Genomic DNA, 26,688 nt, shown 5'->3' with positions numbered 1-26,688 from the left:
TGGCATCTTCTATTAGTATACCAGTGACTAATGGAACCTCTTTCACGAATCTTCACAGAGGACCCCAACCTGTCGATCTAGTGTTGATGTATCCCGACACATGAATCTTCATGGGGAAAAATTCTGATCAAATGTCACTGTTTCACCATAAAGAGAGTAGCACCAGTAATTTTGTTGAATTCAAGTACTGACTCTTAAGTGGGCCCCTTCTCTTGACACAGTGCACTTTTTCCCTTCCTACAGAGCTGGAAGAGTGTCTTTGTTTATTTTGGTATTTTTAATGTGGAACATTTGTCCTTATTGACTTGGAGTCACAAGCAAAAGCAACTTAACTCGGTTGGTGGAATTTGGGGGGATGGTGGGGGGTGGGTGTTAATGAACAATCGTTGCAGCTTGGACAAGTACCATCATTGTTATCTCAGGGAGCAAAGTAACAACATGACTCAATATTTCCTCCTCTTCCTGTTTCCATGAGCCATTGCATGAGCTGGCATTCCATTATAAAAATGAACAGCTTCAGAGCCAGCAACAAGGCAACCTTGCAGTCATGCCATTACAATTCTACTGTGGCTAAGCAAGGCTGACTAAATGAGCAATAATATGAGCAGAAATCCATTAGGTCAGTCATGACAAGCACCTCACAGCTCTGCAGTATATATTGTAACGTCAGTGCTCCAGACCTGAGTGGGACACGTTCCTCAGGAGGACAGTCAGAAGTTGCAGGGTTACCTGGAAAAGCCAGACATAAATGCAGCTCCTGAGAAGCATGAAAGTTGGGGGGGCATGCAGATACAGCACTTCAAAAATCACTTCAGACACATTTCTCTGTAGTTAAAGTCCATTGGTGTGGGTGTGTGGCACTGGCAAGCCATAAGGATTGCACCCATGCTTAGGGTTGATTCACTGAGCTGGGTGAGAGTGTGGCAGACGGCCTGCCTCTGATCCTGGGTGAGTGGAGTGAGGTGGGACTGGTGGCATGTATGTGTGTGCACAGGGTCCTGAATGGCAATGAGGAGTGGCTGATGAAGGTTGTAGTGGGTCCAAAAGCAGAAGAAACCAATGGTTCTTTGAAGGGCAAGTTACCACCAGCATTATGGAGACGAGATTCCTCCGTCTCTCGCAATCCAGTGTCGTTATACTTCTATATCTGTTACATTGGACTTGGAGGTGGATCTTATCTTCTTCTACTTCATCTTTATCACCCCCTAACATAAACTTTTTTCACTGCCTACAAACTTAGCCATTGTCCACACTATTATTATATTTTCGTTTAGGAGTCTATATACATTAGTATCTGTTTTCGCCTTTCATTCATGCTACACTATGGTGGTTTTAACCCCCTGAAAACTAAAGACTTTTGGAAATGCTCTCCAGAGTCGTGTATTTCTGAAAATGCCGACTCGCTGTTTCAGTGTGGATTGGTGAAAATGCAGACTAATCGTGTTCTGATTGGATAATGGTTTTTGCATGGCCCTTCCCTGATTGGATCTCATTCTTTAATTGGCCACCATTCATGAAAGAAAACCATATTCTAGCATACCTGACACAGAGGAGTTGCTTTCCATGGCACTTGTTGCATTGCTTACCCGTATGTATCTAAGATGTGTTTTGTATAGTTTGGTACGTACGTGAGCATTGACAAATAATTTCCCGGTCAATCCAATTTTGTCATAAATCCCCAGACCAGTGCTGCAACCATTCTTTCAAGGAGGATATTTCTTCATCCTGTTGCTGGCGATGCGTGTAGGCCCAGTGTGTAGGCAAACAGCTACATCATAATGTACTTCAATGTGGGCAGAGATTTTTCCTTTAACTCTTTGAGGGCTGAATATTTTTTTCAGCTCTCGGCAGGAACTCCATCTTCATGCAGGTGCCATCTGCTGAAGCTAAAGGCGGATCTGGTGAGAAAGCGAAGCAAAGGCGCAAAGCAAAATACTTTGTGGGCAACGTTTTGCTTATTATTGCTGACTCAGACGCTGACTTATCGGACTCTGATTTTGATGCAAGTGATCTAGAGATTGAAAAATAAAGCGATGTACCAGCATCAGCTGATCGTTTGATCGTAGTGCAATGCTGAATGCATTTGTGTAGCGGCCAGCAGCTGCGTGAAGGAACTCCTAAAGTGCTTCCAGAAAGTATTCACAGCGCATCACTTTTTCCACATTTTGTTATCTTACAGCCTTATTCCAAAATGGATTAAAATCATTTTTTTCCTCAGAATTCTACACACAACACCCCATAATGACAACGTGGAAAAAGTTTACTTGAGGTTTTTGCAAATTTATTAAAAATAAAAAAAACTGAGAAATCCCATGTCCATAAGTATTCACAGCCTTTGCTCAATACTTTGTCAGTGCACCTTTGGCAGCAATTCCAGCCTCAAGTCTTTTTGAATATGATGCCACAAGCTTGGCACACCTATCCTTGGCCAGTTTCGCCCATTCCTCTTTGCAGCACCTCTCAAGCTCCATCAGGTTGGATGGGAAGCGTCGGTGCACAGCCATTTTAAGATCTCTCCAGAGATGTTCAATCAGATTCAAGTCTGGGCTCTGGCTGGGCCACTCAAGGACATTCACAGAGTTGTCCTGAAGCCACTCCTTTGATATCTTGGCTGTGTGCTTAGGGTCGTTGTCCTGCTGAAAGATGAACCGTCGCCCCAGTCTGAGGTCAAGAGCGCTCTGGAGCAGGTTTTCATCCAGGATGTCTCTGTACATTGCTGCAGTCATCTTTCCCTTTATCCTGACTAGTTTCCCAGTCCCTGCTGCTACAAAACATCCCCACAGCATGATGCTGCCACCACCGTGCTTCACTGTAGGGATGGTATTGGCCTGGTGATGAGCGGTGCCTGGTTTCCCCCAAATGTGACGCCTGGCATTCACACCAAAGAGTTCAATCTTTGTCTCATCAGACCAGAGAATTTTCTTTCTCATGGTCTGAGAGTCCTTCAGGTGCCATTTGGCAAACTCCAGGCAGGCTGCCATGTGCCTTTTACTAAGGAGTGGCTTCTGTCTGGCCACTCTACTATACAGGCCTGATTGGTGGATTGCTGCAGAGATGGTTGTCCTTCTGGAAGGTTCTCCTCTCTTCATAGAGGACCTCTGGAGCTCTGACAGAGTGACCATTGGGTTCTTGGTCACCTCCCTGACTAAGGCCCTTCTCCCCCGATCGCTCAGTTTAGATGGCCGGCCAGCTCTAGGAAGAGTCCTGGTGGTTTCGAACTTCTTCCACTTGCGGATGATGGAGGCCACTGTGCTCATTGGGACCTTCAAAGCAGCAGAAATTTTTCTGTAACCTTCCCCAGATTTGTGCCTTGAGACAATCCTGTCTCGGAGGTCTACAGACAATTCCTTTGACTTCATGTTTGGTTTGTGCTCTGACATGAACTGTCAACTGTGGGACCTTATATAGACAGGTGTGTGCCTTTCCAAATCATGTCCAACCAACTGAATTTACTACAGGTGGACTCCAGTGAAGCTGCAGAAACATCTCAAGGATGATCAGGGGAAACAGGATGCACCTGAGCTCAATTTTGAGCTTCATGGCAAAGGCTGTGAATACTTATGTACATGTGCTTTCTCAATTTTTTTATTTTTAATAAATTTGCAAAAATCTCAAGTAAACTTTTTTCACGTTGTCATTATGGGGTGTTGTGTGTAGAATTCTGAGGAAAAAAATGAATTTAATCCATTTTGGAATAAGGCTGTAACATAACAAAATGTGGAAAAAGTGATGCGCTGGGAATACTGTCCGGATGCATTGTACATGTCATCATATGTCGAAATCCGCCTCGAAAGAGTTAACAATGTGAAAGCAGTAGAGTGGACGGAAACTGTTTTTGTGTAAAAATAAAGAAGATACTAACTTGGATGTAGACTAAGAGTGTGGAAGGTGGGTGCGCAGATAAAGGACTTGAAGAGGCAATTCAGCTGTCATACCTTGTGTATAAAGTCAGTCAGACTGGATGTGTGCCCACTGGCAACCTTAGGTTTGGACCCTGTGATGGACGGCTGGCAGCTCATCCCGGCCAACACATCCAGGACACTAGGTGGCTTCTTCCCTGCAACCTAGAAGTGCCCCGGATTACTGCAGGGCATCATGGAAGATGGAGTTTGGCTTCACAACCCTGTTGGGTACCGTGGGGACCATTGTGTGACGCTGCAGGGAGACGAGGGGATTTTTGTTTCCCGTGTAACCCGGAAGTACTTCCAAGTCACGGGGACGGAAGAACAGAAGTACTTCCGGGCTGAAGAAAAATGTAATTCTCCATCTGACCCAGAAGTGCTAATGAGACGCATGGACAGAAGGACAGGAGCACTTCCGGGTCAAGGACTATATAAAGAACTATGGGAGACCCAGCAAGCGGAGCCGGAGTTGGAAGGGAGTGTGACAGAGCTGCTGGGAGGAGAGGAGGATATTTATTGTATTTGTGATTATTGTTTATTGGGGTGATTGTGGTGCACTCTGGCACAATATCAAAGAAAGAAGAAAGTAAAATATTTCTTGGCGCTTTTACTTGGTGTCTTGGACGTTTGTCTGCGGGGTTTGAGGAGTGACAGCGCCCTCTAGTGTCACAACCCTGGGTGGATTTATTGAACTGGTGAAAAGTGTGGCAGACATTGCTGCCTCTGACCCCCCCCCGGTGAGTGGAATGAGGGGGGACTGGTGCCATGTAGAATGGCAATGAGGAGCGGCTGATGAGGGTGGTAGCGGGTCCGGTGGCAGAAGAAACCAACGGTCCAAATAAGGGCACCAGCACTGCATAGAGTGCCGAGTCCTGTCTCTTGACCCTCAAGTTGTTATGCGTTTCATTAGAGTTGGACATTGACATTCTCTTCTTCTATTTCATCTTTATCACTTCATAACATGAAGTTTTTTCACTGCTCACGTTGCTACGCTTTCATTTACAAACAGCTTTTTTGACCTCCTTAGTGTTGCTTTTTTTTCTCAAAAAAATAAAACCATAAAAAGTGCATTTTGTATGAAACTACTACTACTATTAATAATAATAATAATAACGCTAATACCGTAAACACTGTCAAAGTATGTCTTTTGTGGGGTATATCCTTGAACAGGAAAACTGCTTAGGTGTCCAGTCATTTACCTGACACTGTTCAGTATAATGGTTCATCTCAAGAACAATTCTTTTGATCGCGTCATCATCAAGAAATAACTTCAAGTAAGCACATGGATCTTGGCTGTGAACATTCACTTTTATTCCTGGCTGCCCTACAAAATCAAAGCGAGGTGGTGCTGGTTTATTTGAAGCGGGGTCAGTAGACACCCAAACACGATTGAGCGTCACTGTCGGATTCTTCAGAATCACTAACGGTTTCACTGTCTGTTTCAGCTTCGCTGCCTGAAGACAAATTCACTATGCTGGTCTGCGGTGGGCTGACGCCCTGCCCGGGGTTTACTTCCTGCCTTGCGTCCTGTGTTGGCTGGGATTGGCTCCAGCGGACCCCCATGACCCTGTAATTGGGGTGTGGCAGGTTAGATAATTGATGGATGGATGGATCACTGCTGGTGAGAGGCTCCTCGACATCACTGCTCGTTATCGCTACCAAGAGCGCACAGCACTTGGGCTGCTGAAAAGCATTTCTTACCTGACGCCATTATGAGGCTAGGAGAAGACGTACCTACACCGTTGCCCGGGTAATACACGCCTATGCCGTTGCCCAAGTAACGCTCAGGACTAATGCTGTTAGCACTTTTACTGCCCGAGTAATCCTCGGGTCTAACGCTTATGCATCTATACCGTTACCCGAGTGACACTCGGGACTAACATTAAGTTCTTTCATGTGAACCCTGAATATCACGAGGACTGATTGAGGTCATTTATGTTAGGTAGAATAATTAGAGTGGACTGGGTGGTCTCGTTGCCTCAGAACCCCTACAGATTTTATTTTTTTTTCCAGCCGTCTGGAGTTTTTTTTTTTTTTTTTTCTGTCCTCCCTGGCCTTCAGATCCTTACTTTTATTCTATGTTAATTAGTGTTCCCTAATTCTATTTTCTTATTTTGTCTTTTTTCTGTTTCTTCATCACGCAAAGCACTTTGAGCTACTGTATATCACTTGTATGAAAATGTGCTCTAGAAATAAATGTTGTTGTTGTAACATTTTAGCACTGTTTTCACAGCCCAAATGAGGCTTGGGTGTTAAAAAAAATGATTTCCATCCACGCTGGTGCTTTCACATCACTTATGAAATTATGCCCTGCCCACACTAAAATGACCAAAAATGCATACAATGTTAGATGTTTGCCTAGACTGGACATGCACACATCTCCAGAAACAGGAGGAGGAAGGTCCCCCTTGAAGGGATGGTTACGATGGGATTTATTGCAGAATTGGAAAATGAGGTAAATTATTGGCCCACGTATGCAGCATTGAAACGTACAGAATGCATCTTAAATGCATACAGGTAATCAACTGTTCGATGTCCACCATGACGGAATATGGTTTTCTTCTGTGAACGACGACCAGTCATGGAATGTGACATTTGAATAAATGGGATCCAATCAGGGAAGGGCCAAGAAATAAGCGAGAACCAATCACAGTGCAAATTGAGTCTGCGTTTTCAAAACTTCACATTTTCTCCCATCCACACTGAAATAGAAATACATGGCAATGGTGAATGTTTTCAAAAGCCTCAGTTTTCATGGGGTTAAAAAAGCAGGGGTAGTGGGGGTGAAAAGCGAAAACGCAGACTAATGTTTGCATTTTTAAACAAAAACGTAGTAGTGTGGACATAGCCTTCCTCCTTATCTTTTCCAATAGCGGCCTATAAAACACCATGCATGTTGTCCATGTGCTTCTTCCTCCTCCTACTTCTCCACCTCCTCGTGCCTGCTGAAGATTACTCACCCTGCTCGGATTGGACTTTGCTGTTGTCATCCTCTTCTTACTTTTTTCTCATGTTCAGCTCTTGCTTCACACTTCCTCCCCCTGCTGTGCATGCCTTTAACCATCTCTGAGGAAAGCCTTACTCATCACCATCATCCTCTGTATACAACTGCCGACCTGCAGTAATGACACTCTTTCATCACATTAAATAGAGGCCAGACCTCCAAGGTGGTTTCACTGTTTGGATGGCTAGAATCATTAACTGGTGGGGGGCCACATGTACACCTTAAGGCAGCACTTCTCAAACTACTTTCTTCTAAGACCCCCTATGCCAAAACAAATCCTCTCTTGGTCCCCTACCCCTCCCATTAAATGAAATATAAGTTCAGGTCCGGTCAGGTTGGGGATCATGCACTGGTACAGTGAGTTGCCCCATCAACAACACGACGAAACAGCTCAGGATCCTGGTTGTCATCCCCCCCTCCTCCCCAAAAGCCTTTGGGAATGGCGATCAGCCCTGGATACCTCATGGTGTTAAACCAACTGCGTCCGAATGGGATTTTAAACTATTTATATTAAGACCAAGCTCCACTTTTAGCAAACTGAAAAACGAAAGGGCGACTTCCTTCAAGAAAAAGTGAGGGAACTAGAGAGGGTGGGTAGGGGGTGGCACGGGGCACTTCAAGGAAAGTAGAATAAATGGTGGCTTGTTCTAGCCTTCTAGGAAATCGAGGTCCTCATATTCCTCAAGACGATCACTTTCAGCTCCTAGAATTTCCAAATCAAACAACTTACTCTGCATGCTGGTCCCAGCGGGGTCCTGTGGTCCCACAGTTTGAGGGGCACTACCTTAACAGTGTCCGGTATGGCACAACATTTCTTCACGTTTCATGTAACACGTGACCCTGGTGTTGGACTTGGGAGGTTGGCTTCCTCTTCCTCACCATCTCCATCACGTCTGGGTGCGTCCATTGCTGCGGCCACCGTCGTCGTCGTCTCCTCCTCCCCCCTCCCTGGGCCAGCTTGCGCGTTGGCTCCTCCCACTCACCCTGTCGCACGACCTGGGGGTCTTAAGCGGGTTGAAGCGCGTGGACCCGCGGTCTCAATCAACTCAGCGGAACGCTCGCCGATGTGCTGGGAGAAGGCGAGAAAAAGAAGAAGAAGAAGAAGAAAAAAGGTGCACTGTCTCTTTAAATCCCCTCGGCTGCTGTGCTCTCTATTGATCGAGCCACCATTTTCCAGCAGCAGTAGCGGCGGCGGCGAGGCGGCGTTGGAGATCCCCCTTCCTGGAGACGCCAGGACCCGGGGCAGATATGGCCGCGAACATGTACCGGGTCGGAGGTAGGAGGACAGCGTCTTAAACTAGTGAGGGTCTGTGCTGGGGTGGGTAGTCCGCTTGGCGACTTGACCGCCTGGTTTTCTTTTTTTTTGTCTTTCCGAAGTGTGCTGCCACACTGAGGATGATGAGGGTGACTGAGGAGGAAGAGGAGGAGGATGAGAAGGAGGCGGCGAAGCCGTCTTGTTGGATGTTGATGAGCAAGCGGATTGACCCCCGTGTCCGTCGCACACACTGCATCCCGTGCGATGGGAGACTACGGAAATGCGCGAGGTGGGGGGGGGCAACAAAGTTTAGTTTTATTATTGTTTTGATAACTGCGCATAACGCTAAAAAGCACCCCCCCCCTCCGTAATTATTTTTTTTTTTCGCCTCAGTTGGGGGGCTTATTGTTCGAGCTCATCGGGCACCATGTAACTGATATCGCTTATTTTAGTTTCAACTCTTTTGATGTTGTATGCATAAAAAAAAGTTTTTTTTGTGCTTTCAGCCCCCACCCACTTATCCACCCACCGCCAATAGAAATAAACGGAGGGAGATATTGAAATATTAAAGACGGGATCGGTGAAGGCGAATGTGTTAGATGTCCCCGAGCAGCCCCAATTTTTATCGGGAGTTTTCGTTTCTTTTAAGTTGGGGGGGGGGGAGAAGGTGTGGGATGCGTAAATGAAATCGCCCCCCCGCCAACCCCCCCGGGATCAAAACGTGCGTATCGCGCCCTCTTTCAAAGTACACGAGACGCGGCTTAACAGCGTTGGAGGTCGCTGTCCGCTAACCCGTGCAGACTGCTGACTTATTTGCATTAACAGACGTGCATTTTATGTGCCAAAAAAAGGACCCAATTTTTTTCGACCCCCAGCCCCCCCCCCCCCCATGTGTGTTCTATTTTGTGCTTTTTTTTTTTTTTTTATTCGACGTTTTGTTTATTGCAGCGTTCGTCGAAGGGGTGCACGTATAATAGTGCTGGCTTAAAAGGGGGTAATTAGAACTCTGCTTGATGCACTGAGAGTGAGTGGGACCGGCTCAGGTGGTGTCGATTCTGCCCGCCCGCCTGCCAAGCGTGCTTAAGGTCGGAACTGAAAGGCAGCGGGTATTAGAGGCTACGGTGCCGTATTTTTACAGTTGGGAGGACACGAGGGGACCGGCTTGGCGGGCGGACGGGGGAGTGCATCACTATAGTGGCCCGGGTGGACACCTTCACAAGTACGCGCCTCGGTAGTGTTCGTTGGAGTAGAACACAAGTGGACCGGAGTTTGATGGGGAAGCTGATCGAGTCGGTGCTGTGGAGGGCTGTAAAGCAACTGTCTCGAGGAGTACTTATTTGACAGGTGAATAAGAAAATGCTAGCATCAGTGGTAAGAATTATTTGAAAAGATACTAAACCAACAGCAAAAGCGTGTAGACGTATATTAAATACAAAAAACTACGGGGCTTTTATTCAATAATCTAAGTTTTGAAATGACGCGTGAAGAGTTATGTTTCGGCCAGAATGATGACGTCATTTTAATTAAAAAAATAATGTCAGACTAACATCAGTTGCCTAAGACCTGATTCAATGGCAATACAATAAAAACGTCAGTACAAACATACACCACTGTTTCATATGCATGAGACGTTTATATCATTGTAGAATATATAGGCCCAGCGCTGTGACCCCCCAAAGATCTGACAAAGAAACAATTTACCCTCGAGGATTACTAAAATATTTCAAAAATAACAGACTTGCGTATTTGTCAGTGGATATGAGGTTCACTTATTTAAACGCATCTCTCCACTGACAAAAAATAAACGGGAAGTTTGTCAAGTCAAAGAGCTCAGTTACAGCGTTTGTTTCAGTAGGTACTCTTCTAACAAGTGTTGAATATCTGATACAAATAGTTTGTTATTGGGATATTCTTTACTATCGGTATATCAGATATAAATCACTAGTATAGTTTGTATAGCCAGAGAGCCCAGATATCGGTTTGTACTTTATCTAGTTTAATAACACACTGTAGTATTGTGTATCTGATAGTTACTATTAGTATGCTATCAATATGTACTTTATCATCTGTATAGTACACCTGATACTTACTGCTGCAGGGTGGGGCAGAAATAACTCCCACATTTCAAAGGGGGATTTAAAAAAAATGGTACGAGGTATCACCAAAAACATATTTCCCAAATGTAGATATAAAAAGGTTTTTTTACTTTTAAGTTTTAAAAATTATATCGTCCAGATGGTGGCCTTGATGGCTGATACACATTTGGAGCCGTTCTTGGAAGTTTTCCATCACTCTCACTAGCACGTCGGGCGAAATTCCTTCAGTTTCTTCATGAATGGCCTCCTTTAGTTGGTCCAAGGACCGAGGACGATGTTTGAAAACCTCGGCCTTGAGGTACCCCCTTCAGTGCAGATCCTGTTGCCCTTACTCTTTGAACCCACAACAAAATCGTTTTCCGGTCTGGAACACTTTCATTAGCACGTAAACCGAACCGCGTGTGAAACGCCCCCTGCATCGCAGTTACAGATTTGCCATTTTTGAAAAAAAGCCTCCACTACAAAGCCTCGATGCTCACCCGACCACGGCATGGTGATGACTGAAAACTTTATTATGTACCCTACCTAATGGAACGGACCTCACCCCTCTACCTGCTTTGGGGACCCCACAGTGAGTTTTTTGAAATGTGGGAGTTATTTCTGCCCCACCCTGTAGTATAGTTTGTATAGCTAGAGGGCCCAGATTTGATCTTGTTAGAATGTTTTACAGTCGGTATATGCGGTTAGTATAGTATATCTGATAGATACTGCCAGTTAGTTTGTATAGTCAAAGAGCCCGGTTTTGGGCTCCTCAGATTTAAGCACCCAGTTTTTTTTGTATTTATCAATATAGTATACTGTTGTATATCTGTAGAGAAAAGCCAAGCAAAATGATACCTTTTATTGGCTAACTAGAAAGATTACAATATGCAAGCTTTCGAGGCAACTCAGGCCCCTTCTTCAGCAAGATGTAATCCCTAGTACTGTTGTATATCTGATAGTTACTACTACTGTAGTGTAGTTCATGTAGCTAGAGAGCCCATTTTTGGTCTTCTCGGACTACAGCTCCCAGTTAAAACATTTTTTGTATCAGTATTTACTTTATTATGAATGTAATGTACTGTAGTATTGTATATCTAATATTTAATAGTAGCGTAGTTTATGTAGCCAATGAGCCCAGGTTTGGTCTCGTTTGACTTTAACTTCCAGTTATAAGATTTTACTATCAATATATATACTGTTAGTATCAGTCAGTATAGTATAGAATGTCTGATAGTTACTATCAGGATAATTTGTGTAGCCAAAGAACTCAATTTTGGATTTATTCGGCTTCAGCTCTCAGTTAAATGTTTTTTTTGTATCAGCATGCACTTTACTAGTAATATAGCATAATGTAGTATTGTATGTCTGATAAACTACACTAGTAGCAACTATCAGTTAGTATAGAATGTTTAATAGTTACTATCTGTATAATTTAGTTTTTCTTGACACACTTCTGCTGAATGATTTGTTGGCTGAAAGTTCTCGGTGTTGGTGTGTCAGGATGTGTAACGTTGTTCATAATGGCTTTCAGTTTCATCTTCGTTCTGTCTTCCTCTACTATCTCCAAGGGACAGAGAAAGCATTCCATAACTGAGCCTGAACTTTTACTTAGCTTGTTAATTCAGGTGGTCTCTCTTGAAGTGATGTTACCGGCCAGTAAAAAATTGCCTTGGCCTTCACGGAATTGTAGAACAAATAAGGGATGTCGCTACCCACATTGTAGGACCTTGGTCTCCTAAGATAAGTTTTCTTCTGTAGTTTCTCTGCGCTACGAGACCAGTCCAGCCTGTCAGTGACATGGACACCTCAAGTACTTGTAACAGGCGCACCACCTCCACATCCACTCCATGAATAGCGATTGGACATAGAGGCCCAATGGTGTCGCAAAATCAATAACCAGTTCTTTGGTTTTGCTGATGGAGAGATGCAGACAGTTTTCTTTGTATCAAGAAACAAAAGTTCTCCACCTGACGTCTGTACTTTCTCTCATACCTCTCAATTTTTACACCCATTAATCTTTATAATGCCCCAGTCAGGCCTCATTTGGAGTACTGTGTGTAGTTTTGGTCTCTGTGCTACAAAAAAGACATAGCAGCATTAGAAAAAGACCAGAGAAGAGTGACCAGGCTGATTCCTAGAGCAGTAGGGGATGAATTATGAGGAAAGATTAAACGAGCCAAACCTTTCTGGTGTAAGCCAGAGAAGTTTTAAGAAGAAATATTGAAGTGTTTCAAATAATGAAGGGCGTTAGTCCAGTGGATCGAGACTGTTACTTTAAAATGAGTTCATCAAGAACATGGGGACACAGTTGGAAACTTGTTAAGGTCAGATTTCACACAAATGTTTTTCTTCACACAGTCACGTTAAATAAATTACCAAATAATGTGGTGGAGAGAGAGAGAGAGAGAGAGAGACAAGATGTTCCATGGCGGTACCTTGGCAGTGACATTCATGTCTCTGGTGATTCTTCCTATGAAGTCAGTAGATGGATTGGTAGAGCTTGTGTGGGGGGGGGGTTTATGAGGTTGCTGGAAAGGGGTGTGTGGCGCTCCTGATATCTCTGCAAAAAGGACAAAGGTCCAAGTCTTTAGAGTCCTAGTGCTCCCTGTTTGTGAGACATGGACGCTATCCAGTGACCTGAGATGAAGACTGGACTCCTTGTGGCGCAGTGGTAGTGCTGCTGCTTTGCAGTAAGGAGACTGTGGAAGATTGTGGGTTCGCTTCCCGGTTCCTCCCTGTGTGGATAGCGCTTTGAGTACTGAGAAAAGCGCTATATAAATGTAATGAATTATTATTATTATTATTCAGAGAATACTTGGGTACTGCTGGTTTGACCTTGTGTTGCTCATGGAGTCCCGAATGAGGCACATGACCTGCATTGTGAGGGAGCGTCAGTTACGGCACGACAGCCATGTGGTGTGATTCCCCGAGGGTGATTCAGCTCGTACGATCCTCATTGCTGAGCACCCGAGTGGCTGGACCAGGCCAAGGGGTCGCAATGGCATTTCTGGAGGGTGGGAGTGGACCGCGTGTCTCCCTGGGGGGTTGTCAACCGGGATCCCGAGCTGTTTCGTTGTGTAGTGGGTGCGGTAATGGACTGTACCAGTGCATGCTACCCAACTTGACTTGACTTGTGGTAGAGAGTAGGACTTCAGGGGCAGTCAAAAGTTGACTAGATGTTGTTGTTTTTATTTTTTTTGGTGAAATTAGGTGGATAGGATTGGTGAGTTTGCCCTGTTCTCATGAAAATGTTTCTAATGTTCTAATTTCAGAGGAGGTTAGAAGCTACTTATTAAAAGTCTTGATATTATTAGAATAAATGCATGCAATACTGTGTCTTTTTGAAATGCAATGTATGCATTGAAAGGAGAACAATTAGTCAATTAATTGTGATGTGCGAGTCACCGTCTTACACCTGAGAGAAAATGCTGAGTCTGAAGGCTTCAAGAAAACCAACTTTAGTTGAATCAAAACTGGAACAGTCAAGATATTTATTCAAAAGGGAGCTACCACTTCAATACACACAGCAAACAAACAGATATGTAGCCCCTCTGTTTCCAGATGGCTTGGGCATCCTCCAGTCTGCCGGTCAGGTCTAGTAGTGAGTGGACATCTCATCACAAAGGTTTTTTTTTGTCCGTGACAAGATTGTGTCAATAGCAAGCTTTTCCACAATGCACTTGAATGTTTTTTTCGACAAAATCCTGGACCTGTCCACAGCCGAAACTAACGTCCCTTGACCAAAGGGCTCATAGCCATACGGAGAAGGATCTGCTGCTTCAGGAAGTCCTATTCAACGAGCATTTCAGGAGGAAGGTTTTGCATGGGAATGGAGCATTGTGCGCCTGTTGAAAATCCAATCGTGCAAGACCCCACTTCTGGTACCATGTGATAAGTGAGTCACTGTCTTGCACTCTGAAGAAGCGGAGTCTAAAGTCTACAAGAAAACCAAAAGTTATTACAATCAAAACCAGAACAGTCAGGGTATTTTATTCAAATGGGTGCTGCCATTTCAATACACACAAACACAGCAAACAAGCAGCGATTTGAACAAGTCACGTGTGATGAAGACCATGGAGAGGCTGCTGCTTCACCACCTGAGGCCACAGGTCCGCCACACCCTCGACCCTCTGCAGTTCGCATACCAGGAGAAGGTGGGAGCAGAGGAAGCCATCATCTATACGCTACACTGATCGCTCTCCCACTTGGACAGAGGCAGTGGTGCTGTAAAAATTATGTTTCTGAACTTCTCTAGCGCCTTCAACACCATCCAACCTCTGCTCCTTAGGGACAAGCTGACAGAGATTGGAGTAGATTCATACCCGGTGGCATGGATCGTTGACTATCTTACAGACAGACCTCAGTATGTGCGTCTTGGGAACTGCAGGTCTGACATTGTGGTCAGCAGCACAGGAGCTTCACAGGGGACTGTACTTTCTCCGGTCCTGTTCAGCCTATATACATAAGACTTCCAATACAACTCGGAGTCCTGCCACGTGCAAAAGTTCGCTGACGACACTGCTATCGTGGGCTGCATCAGGAGTGGGCAGGAGGAGGAGTATAGGAACCTCATCAAGGACTTTGTTAAATGGTGCGATTCAAACCACCTACAACTGAACACCAGCAAAACCAAGGAGCTGGTGGTGGATTTTAGGAGGACCAGACCCCTCATGGACCCCATGATCATCAGAGGTGACTGTGTGCAGAGGGTGCAGACCTATAAATACCTGGGAGTGCAGCTGGATGATAAACTTGGCTGGACTGCCAATACTGATGCTCTGTGCAAGAAAGGACAGAGCCGGCTATACTTCCTTAGAAGACTGGCGTCCTTCAACATCTGCAATAAGATGCTGCAGATGTTCTATCAGACAGTTGTGGCGAGCGCCCTATTCTACGCGGTGGTGTGCTGGGAAGGCAGCATAAAGAAGAGGGACACCTCACGCCTGGACAAACTGGTGAGGAAGGCAGGCTGTATTGTAGGCATGGAGCTGGACAGTTTGACATCCATGGCAGAGCGACGGGCGCTGAGCAGACTCCTGTCAATCATGGAGAATCCACTGCATCCACTGAACAGTATCGTCTCCAGACAGAGGAGCAGCTTCAGCGACAGACTGCTGTCACCGTCCTGCTCCACTGACAGACTGAGGAGATTGTTCCTCCCTCACACTATTCGACTCTTCAATTCCACCCGGGGGGTAAACGTTAACATTATATAAAGTTACTGTCTGATATACCTGCATTTTTATTACTCTTTAATATTGTTTTTTATCATTATGCAGCTGCTGGAGTATGTGAATTTCCCCTTGGGATTAATAAAGTGTCTGTCTAAGTCAGTAACCGGGTTAGAATGTTCCCCGCATCAGACATCAGGTGACTGACGTGTTGCATAGGGAGGCTGGGCTGCAGACCTGCGGTTGCCTTGACAGACACGTCAACTGTGTTTTGTTGTGCGACATAGAGGGCCTCAAAGGAGCTCAAAAATCTTACACAAGATGTATCTAAAAAATAATCCTGCACTTTTCCTTCTTTTGAGCATAGGGTCTTAATATCATTAAATGTCTTGAGGCTTCATACGGCCCATATTTGCTGCATTTTTCTGTGTGTTTGACTTCATGGTAGTGCTACATCTCAACTGTACAGTGTTTGTAACTACATGTGTTGAACTGGAGTTGTAAGATGAAGTTTGCTTTATATGAGTAAAGGGAGTTGTACATCAAGACTTAATATGATAGTATATGGAAGGCAGCCAGAGCGGTATTTAAGAGATTAAATGTGCACCGGCCTGTGGTCTTGCAGTGTGCTGTGAAGCATTTTTGACTGTACCTCTAGTTGCTTTTGCTGTTGAAGCGGGAGTAAGGCTGGTAGAAATGAGGTAAGAAAAGTCAAGCTCTGCATACTGGATTTCAGATGCCCCTAGAATGTTGTTTTTTCTTCACCACAACTCTTAAAAACAAACCCTCGATTCATTTTATTGTGCTTTATGACTAAGAACTGATCTGATGTTCACACCCACCTGGCTTGTGGCTCTGGGGTGATCACGCCTGTAATACCCAGCGTTACTTGTTTGTGGCTGTATGTTTGAACCTCCAAATCCTGCTCCCTCCTCCTGCTATCCTTTCTGCTGCTTTGCTGTTGCTGCTCATCTACGCCACCATACCCTGCCCGTTTCACCGGCTCCGCTGTGCTGTGCTGCTTCTCCACTGCTATCAGATAAGTATTGCTCAGTATCATGCTAAAATACTCTCGTGACAAACTCCTTCATATTAAACAGTTTGTCCAGAGCAAATGGTCTGACTGGAATATCCTAAAAAACACTGGTATTTTGCGGCGCCCGAAATATGTACATCGCGGTTCAGGTCACCGCCACCACCGGGCTTCGAATGAAAAGATCACCGGCAGCATTTGCTTAGGAATACGCCGTCCTACTCATGGCCCTGGAAATAGAAGTGTCAGTGTGCCAAATTTACAGTATGTGAAAATAAACTCCGGTCATGGCTGTGTGCAAAAAGAAGTCTTGTCAACTAATATTGTATTGTTTAATTTGAGATTTCTTAAAGGCAAAGCATTGGTGCTGTCAGAATTCATCATTGACACCAAACTTGATATGCTGTGCTTAACTGAGACTTGGCAAAAACCAAATGAATTTACGTCTCTCACAGAGGCGACACCACCTGGCTACACTTTCCTCACGTAGCTCAAGACAAGGCGGAGGACTTGCAGTAATTGTCAGAGTGGAGTTAAACATCAAAAGAATCCCAATTGACTGTCCATTGTCTTTGAGTGTCTGGCTCTTAAACTAATAATGGAAATAGGTCCGGTCTTACTCATTGTTGTTTATCGTCCTCCAAAATACAATGCATTATTTGATCTGACTGAACTATTAACTCACCTAAGTTCCTTTTCGCAGAGGGTCATTCTTCTTGGTGATTTCAACATCCATATTGACATCCCCACATCTAAACTGAGAAATGAATTCCTATCCTTACTGCACTGTTTTGAATTGACAGAACATATTGATTTTCCCCACCCACTCTGGTGGTCATATACTGGATCTGATCTGTACATCTGGACTATCTGTTGCCAACACTTACAGCACTGATTTGGGACTCTCTGACCATAAAGCAGTACTTTTCACTGCCCTATTACCTCTCCCTCCACTTACCTGTAAATGACACATTTCTTACAGAAACCTTAAAAATATCTGTCCCTCTATCCTTTCTGGATCCATTTTTGATCTTTTACTGTCTTCACTTATTCCATCAACACTAGATAGTCTTGTTAACCACTATAACACAGCCCTTCATTCAGCATTAGATAAAACAGCTCCTATAAAACGTAAGGAGATTTTCTTTAAGCGTTCAGCTCTTTGGTATAATTCAGAATTGAAAGCAGCTGGCCGACACGTAAGACTGGCCTCACTATTCACATCCAGGCTTTCTCTGACCACCAAAGAGCTTACAGAGAAGCACTAAATACAGCCAAGAACACCCATTATGGCAGAATAATAGAAACTGGCCATGATAACCCAAGGGTTTTGTTCTCTGTAGTTAATAATCTACTCCAACCCGCATCTGGCCCAACTACCTCTTCTACTAAAGTCTGTGAGAAATTCCTCCACTTTTTCCGTAACAAAATTTAAAGATCTAAATAATTCAACTAACATAAATACATCATCTGTTTATATCTATCCCTGTTTTCCCACTCCATCCAGCTCTTTCTCTAAGTTCTCACCAGTCACATCTGCTTTTGTTAATGACCTGCTTTGTAAGATGAGGCTGACTACTTGTGTACTGGACCCCATCCCCACCTCTCTACTTAAATCCTGCCTTCATGCCATAATCCCGACTATTACAACAATAATAAACTCTTCCCTTGACACTGGGTTTGTGCTTCTCACTTTTAAAATCGCTTCTGTAACCCCAATGTTAAAAAAGTCTGGTCTTGATTCTGACAATCGTAACAATTTTCGGCCTTTTTCCCACTTACCTTTTCTGTCAAAAGTTCTTCCGCGTGTTGTAGCTTCCCAACTCGCCAACTACTTAACTTCTAATAATTTGATGGAACCCTTTCAGTCTGGTTTCAGAGCACAGCACAGCTATGCTACGGGTAACCAATTATTTGCTTATGGCAGCAGACGCTGGACAAACCAGCATATTAATTCTGTTAGACCTCAGCGCAGCATTTGACACTCGGGTCAGACATGACATTCTACTGTCCAGAATGGAGAACATGCTGGGTATCTCTGGCACTGCCCTCCAGTGGTTCAAGTCCTATTTGACTGATAGGCAAGAGTTTGTTAGTCTTGGCAACAGCAGATCCAGCTCAGTGCCAGTCATACAACGAGTTCCACAGGGGTCTGTCCTCGGTCCTCTACTTTTCTGTATTTATATACTTCCCCTTGGCCATATTATTCGTAGCTTTGGAATGGGTTTTCATTTTTTATGCAGACGATACTCGACTCTATTTCAATGTTAAAAGTGGAACTTCATCAGAGCTTTCTCAGCTTACAACTTGCCTCAGTAAAATTAAAACTTGGATGGAGCAGAACTCTTTAAATTGTAACAAAACTGAACTCCTGCAAATTGGGACTAAAGTGCAACTTAATAAAATGAGCTCCTTTCCAGTCAATCTTGACGGTGATCTCAACAGACCTGCCTCTACTGCAAAGAATCTTGGTGTCATTTCTGATTCCTCCCTTTCTTATTCCGCCCACATACATCACATTAAGACACATTCTTACGTTCGCCTCCATAACATATCACGTGTTCGCTCCTTCCTCTCCTTTTCTAACGCTGAGAAACTTGTCCATGCTTTTATCACATCCCGCATCGATTATTGTAATTCCCTACTGGCAGGTGTCCCTTCTAATCTTATATCACAGCTCCAGCTTATTCAAAACTCGGCTACAAGAGTCCTTACACGGACCAGCAGCAGCGAGCACATCACACCCATCCAGCTTTGCCTTCACTGGCTCCCTGTGTCTTACAGGATTGAATATAAAATTCTATTAATAACCTATAAAGCTTTAAATGGCCTTGCACTGGACTACATCAGTGACCTTCTACATCACTCTGCTCCTGTTCGCCTACTAAGGTCCTCTGATTCTGGCAATCTTGGTGTGCCCCACACTAATCTACACTCCATGGGTGACAGGTCCTTCAGCTCTATAGCGCCCAGACTGTGGAATGACCTACCGAAATTAATCAGGTCTGCTGACTCCATGAATTCCTTTAAAAAACAACTCAAAACTCATCTGTTCAGGAAGGCTTTTAGCTCTGCCTGACTTTATTACCCTTCTTTCAGTTTACCTCTATGTCAAGATGCTCATGTAACCTGTGTGTGTGCTAGTCCATCAATTTATGTTGTCTGTTAGGCTTTTTCTCTGAATTTACTATCTTACACATAGTTATTTATTTCTCTGGTTTAGTACAATGCTATATAATGTATACCCTGCCGTTCTTTCTTAAGCTCTGTGAAGTGCCTTGAGCACTATATAAATAAAATGTATTATTATTATTATTATTATATTTACTTTGTCATTCTGTGGTATTGAATATTGCTTTATGTGAGAAAATGGGAATTTAAGCAATTTTAGAACAAGGCTAAAAAACGTGAAAAAAGTGGAGTCTGAGTACTTTCTGATTCCACTGTATGTATCACCCATATAGAGCCTTTCCTATCCGCCTCTCTATATATGTTATATAGTGCCTTTTCTGTCTGTCAGTGTATTACACAGGGACAGAACTTTTTTATGTTGCTTTTTAAGAGTTTTGGTGTCATCTTAAAATTTTTTGGCATTTTAAGCTGATGCTTTCTAATGAGCACACAGGTGGCTGTGACGCTGAAGTAACTGCTCATCTTTAGCCCTCAAACGTTCTTTGCACCTGCGTCTGCTCTGTTCTGTTCTGTTGTGTGAATTGCCAGTATTCAGTTATAGTTGAGGAGGCAGAAAAAAGTGAACTAACAAAGCGGATAAGGACAAGAGACTGATTAAAGTTACGGCTTTCTAAATTTTCTATCATAGAAAACCTCTCACTGCTGCTACTTTTACATACTGAATGGTTAAAATGCACACACAGTGTGTCTCGCATGCAGGAGGAGGTTTCTGCAACAGCACAGATGTTTAAATAGTAACAGTATTCTGTGAACTTGGGTTATTTTTCATATATATGAAGGTCGAGCTGCTTGATGGGTTGTTTTGGTGTATGGCCATCTTGTTTCTTTTAATATATTCACAAGGTTTTTTTATTTTCATTCTACTTCACTAATTTAGACTATATTGTTAAGTTTATTATAGAAAATCCATTTTCATTTCGGGTTGTAATGCTATAAAAAAGGACAAACGCAGAGGGGGGGGTGAATAGTTTCTCAAGGCACTGACTTATTTGTGAAAGAGAGAGACTTGGGATAGGGTTTCTTAAAAACGTGCCGTTCTGCGGGTCTCTGGGACTGAAACAAGATTTTACTAGGTAAACGTATGTGTGAATGTGAAGGTAGGTATGGATGCTGTATTATTCGCTCAAATATAAAGTCACATCCTAGCTTAGAAAAACAGGTGCTGAAAAAAATAGATTTTTGTGATCCACCTATTCACCAATTACCATTTGAGTCTTTTGTACTGAAAAACGTCAGATTTAGATTGGCGGCCAATCAATCGGGACATCACTAGTAGAAATCTTTGTCTAAGCACTGAGTTGTTTGTATTATTCTCACAAATATAAGATTGCATCTTACTTAAGAAAAAAAACTTGAGAGTTTTCCTCTTTTCACTAACCCACGGTAGAACTTGTATCATAAAAAGCAATCGGTTTAGTGTCGCAACTCTTAGGTCTATACAGGGTTAACACACTTTGGAGACCCCATGGGTCAGTTGCAATGTGCTGTGAGCTCGGGATGATCCTGTGCTGATCTCATCTTTGTATGTACAGTATTTATGGTCACAAGACTGATTTGTGGGTTTAGCGCTGTTAGAGAGGGTCCCAAAGATCTTGACTAGCAACCCACCAGGACAAAGACTAAGGGCAGTTGCATAGCTTGATACTGAATGAAATATATTCAACTGAATGCCACAGAAAAAGACAAGCAATGCATGGCTATATTTACATTGCATAATTTAAGAGCAGTATTTCCAACATGCATTTAACTATTCATCGTCAGTAAAAAGACACGGATTCTGCCACCATGTCACTGTCAAGGGTACAGTCAATAGATGCTGATAAACTGGTGAGAAAACGCACCTGCAGCACCTCCACTGGCTCTAACACTTCTTGTATAGCCATTGTCTGATGCCCTGTAATTGCCAGTCTGACTCTTACTTTCTTCTTCTTTCATTGTTTTTATTTTTGGTGCTCATTCAAAGATGTTACCAGTTTCATCCATGCTGTATTCCATGTGGTGTGTTGTGGAGATAATTTGTGACTGTCAACATATATAATGGAGTATTTATCATACAGAGCTTGTGTGATGTTTGTGGGGCAGTGACACACACATTCTTCACAAATATGTCCCACCTCTGACTGGGTATTTTATATGCTTTGGTGACTTGGATTATTTTGGTTATTAGGAAGAGCTGTACACATAATGAATAACAAATATCGCCTCTTTTGTATTATGTATGTAATTGAGTTACAGAGAGACAATTATGCTTCAGATGTGATTCTGCTAACGTGTACCTCTCGTTGTCATTGCTTAGAGTTTTCAAGGCTTTTTCATACGCTCAAAGTGATTAACTTTTCGATCTAATATAGCCTAACGATTGCAGTAATTTTTTAAATAAATTTTCATGAGGATGTAGTTTTAACTTGTGCTCTGTCCATTATTTGAGAGGACTGTATCTATAGCAGCACATCCGTTATTTGAGAAAGAACGAGATGTTAATTGCTGGCACACTACCATAAATGGGCGATCATGCAACCAGCTGAGCAAACACAAAGCTAAAACAAGGCTAGCTGTGGATTAGTTAAACTTGGCTTTCATCTTGTTCTGGTGTTCGCTGAGACAGCACTTAGACCTGAGGATCATCTCCTTTCAGTACCTCTCTGCATAGTCTTGTCTTGATCCACTACTAGTACGGTGCCCAACAACTGACCCCTTGTGCCCTAAAAGTATTTAATCTAGACGGGTAATGCAAATTTGAGTCTCTTGAGTTTTCCTTAGTGTTTTTTTTTTTTTTTTTTTTTAAGATCTTCACTCTTCAGTATAGCTGTACCTTAGTTTGCATACTATAAAGTAAGGGGCATGGCTGGCGCAATGGGGTAAGGTCTCAGGTAGCACTTTGGTAAGGGTGGCATTTTAATTGAAGGGTGGCATTTTAGTTTAAGATTAATTTTTTAACATTATGAAATAACTAGGATAGCGAAAAGCCAAGTTATTAAAACAGTCTTAATGGTAAGTCCATCTTTTTTGATTGCATCGTGCTTTTATGAAGTTCAGATTACAGGATATATAGGTTGAATCCTTTTGTAATGAAATTCATGGGACTATAAAAGTACTTTGTTATAACAGAAATTTCATTATAATGAATATGGGGAAAAATGCTATTGTGACTGGGGGGTCGCTGGCGATTCGCCATGTCTAACGGCAGTGGTGGAAGGACTGCTCCGTAGCTGCTCTGTTGCGTCCGGTAAACAGTAAACCAAGGGCATAGCAATTGGTTGTCCTCCACAGGATCAGGATTACCACGTAACTTGTGTCATGCTTTTGTGAAGTTCAGATTACCGGTTATATAGTTTGAGTCCTGTTGTAATGAAATTCATGGGACCATAAAAGTACTTTGTTATAACAGAAATTTAATTATAACAAATATATGGGGAAAAATGCTATTGTGATTGGGGTCGCTGGAGATTCGCCATGTCTAACGGCAGTGGTGCAAGGACTGCCCCGTAACTGCTCTGCTGCATCCGGTAAACAGTAAACTAAGGGCAAAGCAATTGGTTGTCCTCCACAGGAACAGGATTACCACGTAACTTGCTTGTTGCATGATGTTTAGATTTTAAAATTGGGCTTTGACTTGTTCTTCCTTGCAGTCTCCTGGGGCCTCATGTATAAACGGTGCGTACGCACAAAAATGTTGTGTAAGCCTGTTTCCACTTTCAAATCGTGATGTATAAAACCTAAACTTGGTGTAAATCCATGCACATTTTCACGGTAGCTATATGCTTGGCATACGCAAGTTCTCCGCTCTGTTTTGCAAACTGGCGGCACCCAGCATCAAAGCAGTGCTACTGTTTCAGTGTGGTTTCCCTTTCTTTTTTTGATCCACATCCCTGATGCGGCTTTATAAATACACTGAAATTAACTGCATGTTGTTTATTAGTTTAATGCATCTGACGGTTGAAAGAGACAGTACTGCTGCAATAAATTATTTCATCGAAGGTCGTACAGCAGGCATCTTGCGTGAGGCATGAACAATCACTGCGCCACCGTGTTCTCATGTTTAATAACATGCTTTAACTCCTGTCATCATGAAAATGATATCAAGTATGCATCTCAGTATTTTAATTATTCAGAGTGCTGTAATATCACGAATGTAATGGATTCTGTGTCCTGTCGGATGAAGTGAAAGCCCGTTTAAGAAGCATGTAGTGATTCACACACACAGAGCACATAGAAGATCAAATATAAAACAAAGCATTTAATGTGCTACTTTAGTTACGATGGGATTTGAGAAACTAGTAAATTAAGCGATTTTAAGATGAAGTTTGATTTTCTACTTTAATGACAAATAAACTACGTGATTAAAGTGGAAATTAAGAGATTAAAGTTGACATTTCGTGCTCAGGTGGTGGGCTATGACTCACCATTTCACGGCGACTTTGATATCTGACAACTTTTTTTTTTTTTTTTTTTTATTTCGGGCACTGTGCGAGTTTCTCTGACACTCTGTCACTTGATCAACTTCCTTTTGTTGTTTATACCACTGTTTAAACCAACAAATAGTACATTCTTCCTTTCCTCCACTTGGTATTCACTGAAATTCTTTTATTTTCCCCCGTGCTTTTGTCATTGCCTTTTCACAGAACGCTGAGCTTAAGGGCTATTTATATTGATTTGCATATTCAAAGAGGCGTAATTCTGGGAGGAGTTTGGGGAGTGTCAGCAGGCAAGCGCACGTGCGTTACTTTTCATGCTGACCGGGATTTTTGGAGCGGAAGAACGTGGAAGTTGGAGAACGCACAGATTTATGCATCTGTATTTTTTTGTGCGTATGCACATTTCCGCTTTTGTCCTTATGCCATGTTTTAGTGTGAGTTCTACGCACGGTGTTATGCATGTGGCCCCTGGTCTGCCACAGTGGTGATTCCGAGCTGCTGGTGTTGTTCTAATCTGAAGATGAGAGCTAAAGTAATATGATGTAGGCCCATGTCTTGCCTCCTAACAGCTCCTATTTTGAATGAAGCCTTGGGACTGTACCTGCCTTCTCTATACAGTAACATAAAACGTGCATTTTCCTTGGAAACCTGGACTTCCTGTCTCTTGGGCAACTCTTGTGACCAAAGCTTCACAATACCTGTATATAAAAATGGCACTACTTTAACAGCAAAAAATATTTTATTTGAAAATGAGACATTAGTAAATTGGTGGCATTTCTCACTTTTTTGTTCATCACAAAGAAAACTTTGAGAAGTGTTATGAAACTTGAACAGTACAGTATCCACACACGACTCCACTATCTGTGTGGGCGCCCGGTGGAGCACTGACTCTGAATTCGGCTATACCTGAATAATGTACCTACACTCTCGCCGAGCCGAGCCAAGAATGCTTGAGACTGTACATTTCGCAACAGACTGTCACTTTCTTTTGCTCTAACATTCAGTCTGTTGCAGGGTTCCCAATGCCCTGTGAAAGTATAGGCTACGGCATTAAGTATTTTTTTGCATCTCATTATTCATTGGTGGCCATTTTTGAACAAAAAGTCATTAGTTATACTGAAATACATTTCGTTAAAACAAAATCCATTAAATGTTGTATGAACGTTTGTCCAGACCAACAAAAAGTATTTGTTATTCTGAAAATTTTGTTACTTCAGTATTCGCTATAACAGGATTTGACTTATATGCCTTACTTCCCTTTTTCTTTTTCATCGGACATTCTATCCCTTATATTCATTTTGTTTGGGCTTCTTGCTTTCGTTCGTCGGCCATTCTAGAACTGTGCTTGACAGATGTACGGCACTGTTTGTGGTTTGCCATCTTGTGCAGCCCACTTGTCTTTGTTCATTCAATATTTATTCCCCTCTTGTGAATGTTGAATGACATTATGATCAAGCAAGGGCACAAACGCTAAACAAAAGGATGCTATGTGTATAAATAAGAATACAAAAAAGAGTTGATTAATAATTAAGTACCAAAAGAATGACATATACTGGCTTTGAAGATTATAAGAAATATTTAAAATGTAACAATTTCTCAGAACTGCAATCTGCATTGATTTGTAAGTGAGCATCTGAAAAGCATATTTCGATGCATTTTATCGGTGCTCATTTTCCCAATTTTTACATAACATTGTGTATGCATTGATTGTCAATTTTTAAAAGTTTATTTCTGAAATGTCAACGTGTTAGGCAGAGGTACAGTCTCTGTAAATGTCTGTTAAGTTTAATTAGAATGGGCAGGCGCCTTTTAGCTTGCAGGACAGATTTCAATGTAGAGAAGCATGCAGAAAGAGCGAAACCCCAGAGTCTAGTTTCGCAATGGCAAAACTCAGTGAAAGTATACAGTAATCCCTCCTCCATCGCGGGGGTTGCGTTCCAGAGCCACCCGCAAAATAAGAAAATCCGCGAAGTAGAAACCGTATGTTTATATGGTTATTTTTATATTGTCATGCTTGGGTCACAGATTTGCGCAGAAACACAGGAGGTTGTAGAGAGACAGGAACGTTATTCAAACACTGCAAACAAACATTTGTCTCTTTTTCAAAAGTTTAAACTGTGCTCCATGACAAGACAGAGATGACAGTTCTGTCTCACAATTAAAAGAATGCAAACATATCTTCCTCTTCAAAGGAGTGCGCGTCAGGAGCACAGGCTCTCGGAAACAGAGAGGAAAGCAAACAAATCAATAGGGCTGTTTGGCTTTTAAGTATGCGAAGCACCGCCGGTACAAAGCTGTTGAAGGCAGCAGCTCACACCCCCTCCGTCAGGAGCAGGGAGAGAGAGAGAAAAACAAACAGTCAAAAATCAATACATGCCCTTTGAGCTTTTAAGTATGCGAAGCACCGTGCAGCATGTCGATTCAGGAAGCAGCTGCACAGAAGATAGCAACGTGAAGATAATCTTTCAGCATTTTTAGACGAGTGTCCGTATCGTCTAGATGTGCGAACAGCCCCCCTGCTCACACCCCCTACGTCAGGATCAGAGAAAGTCAGCGCAAGAGAGAGAGAGAGAAAAGTAAGTTGGGTAGCTTCTCAGCCATCTGCCAATAGCATCCCTTGTATGAAATCAACTGGGCA

General features: G+C 42.9%; 1 protein-coding gene across 2 annotated transcripts in view; it reads left to right on the top strand.

Annotated features, from left to right (window-relative positions):
• Window positions 1–7,877: 7,877 nt before the first annotated feature.
• mta1 (metastasis associated 1) overlaps window positions 7,878–26,688 on the top strand; it is a 127,511-nt gene continuing 108,700 nt past the window's right edge. The window contains exon 1 of one of the 2 annotated variants that reach the window (XM_028821138.2): window positions 7,878–8,182. In XM_028821138.2, coding sequence (XP_028676971.1) covers window positions 8,155–8,182 — 28 coding nt within the window. In that variant the 5' untranslated portion in view covers window positions 7,878–8,154. The remainder of the gene's footprint in view (window positions 8,183–26,688) is intronic. The other variant, XM_028821139.2, reaches the window with a different exon arrangement.

Source organism: Erpetoichthys calabaricus, chromosome 16 (assembly GCF_900747795.2).
Source record: "Erpetoichthys calabaricus chromosome 16, fErpCal1.3, whole genome shotgun sequence".
NCBI classification, from domain to species: Eukaryota; Metazoa; Chordata; class Cladistia; order Polypteriformes; family Polypteridae; genus Erpetoichthys; species Erpetoichthys calabaricus.
This window is presented reverse-complemented; position numbering and strand designations above follow the sequence as displayed.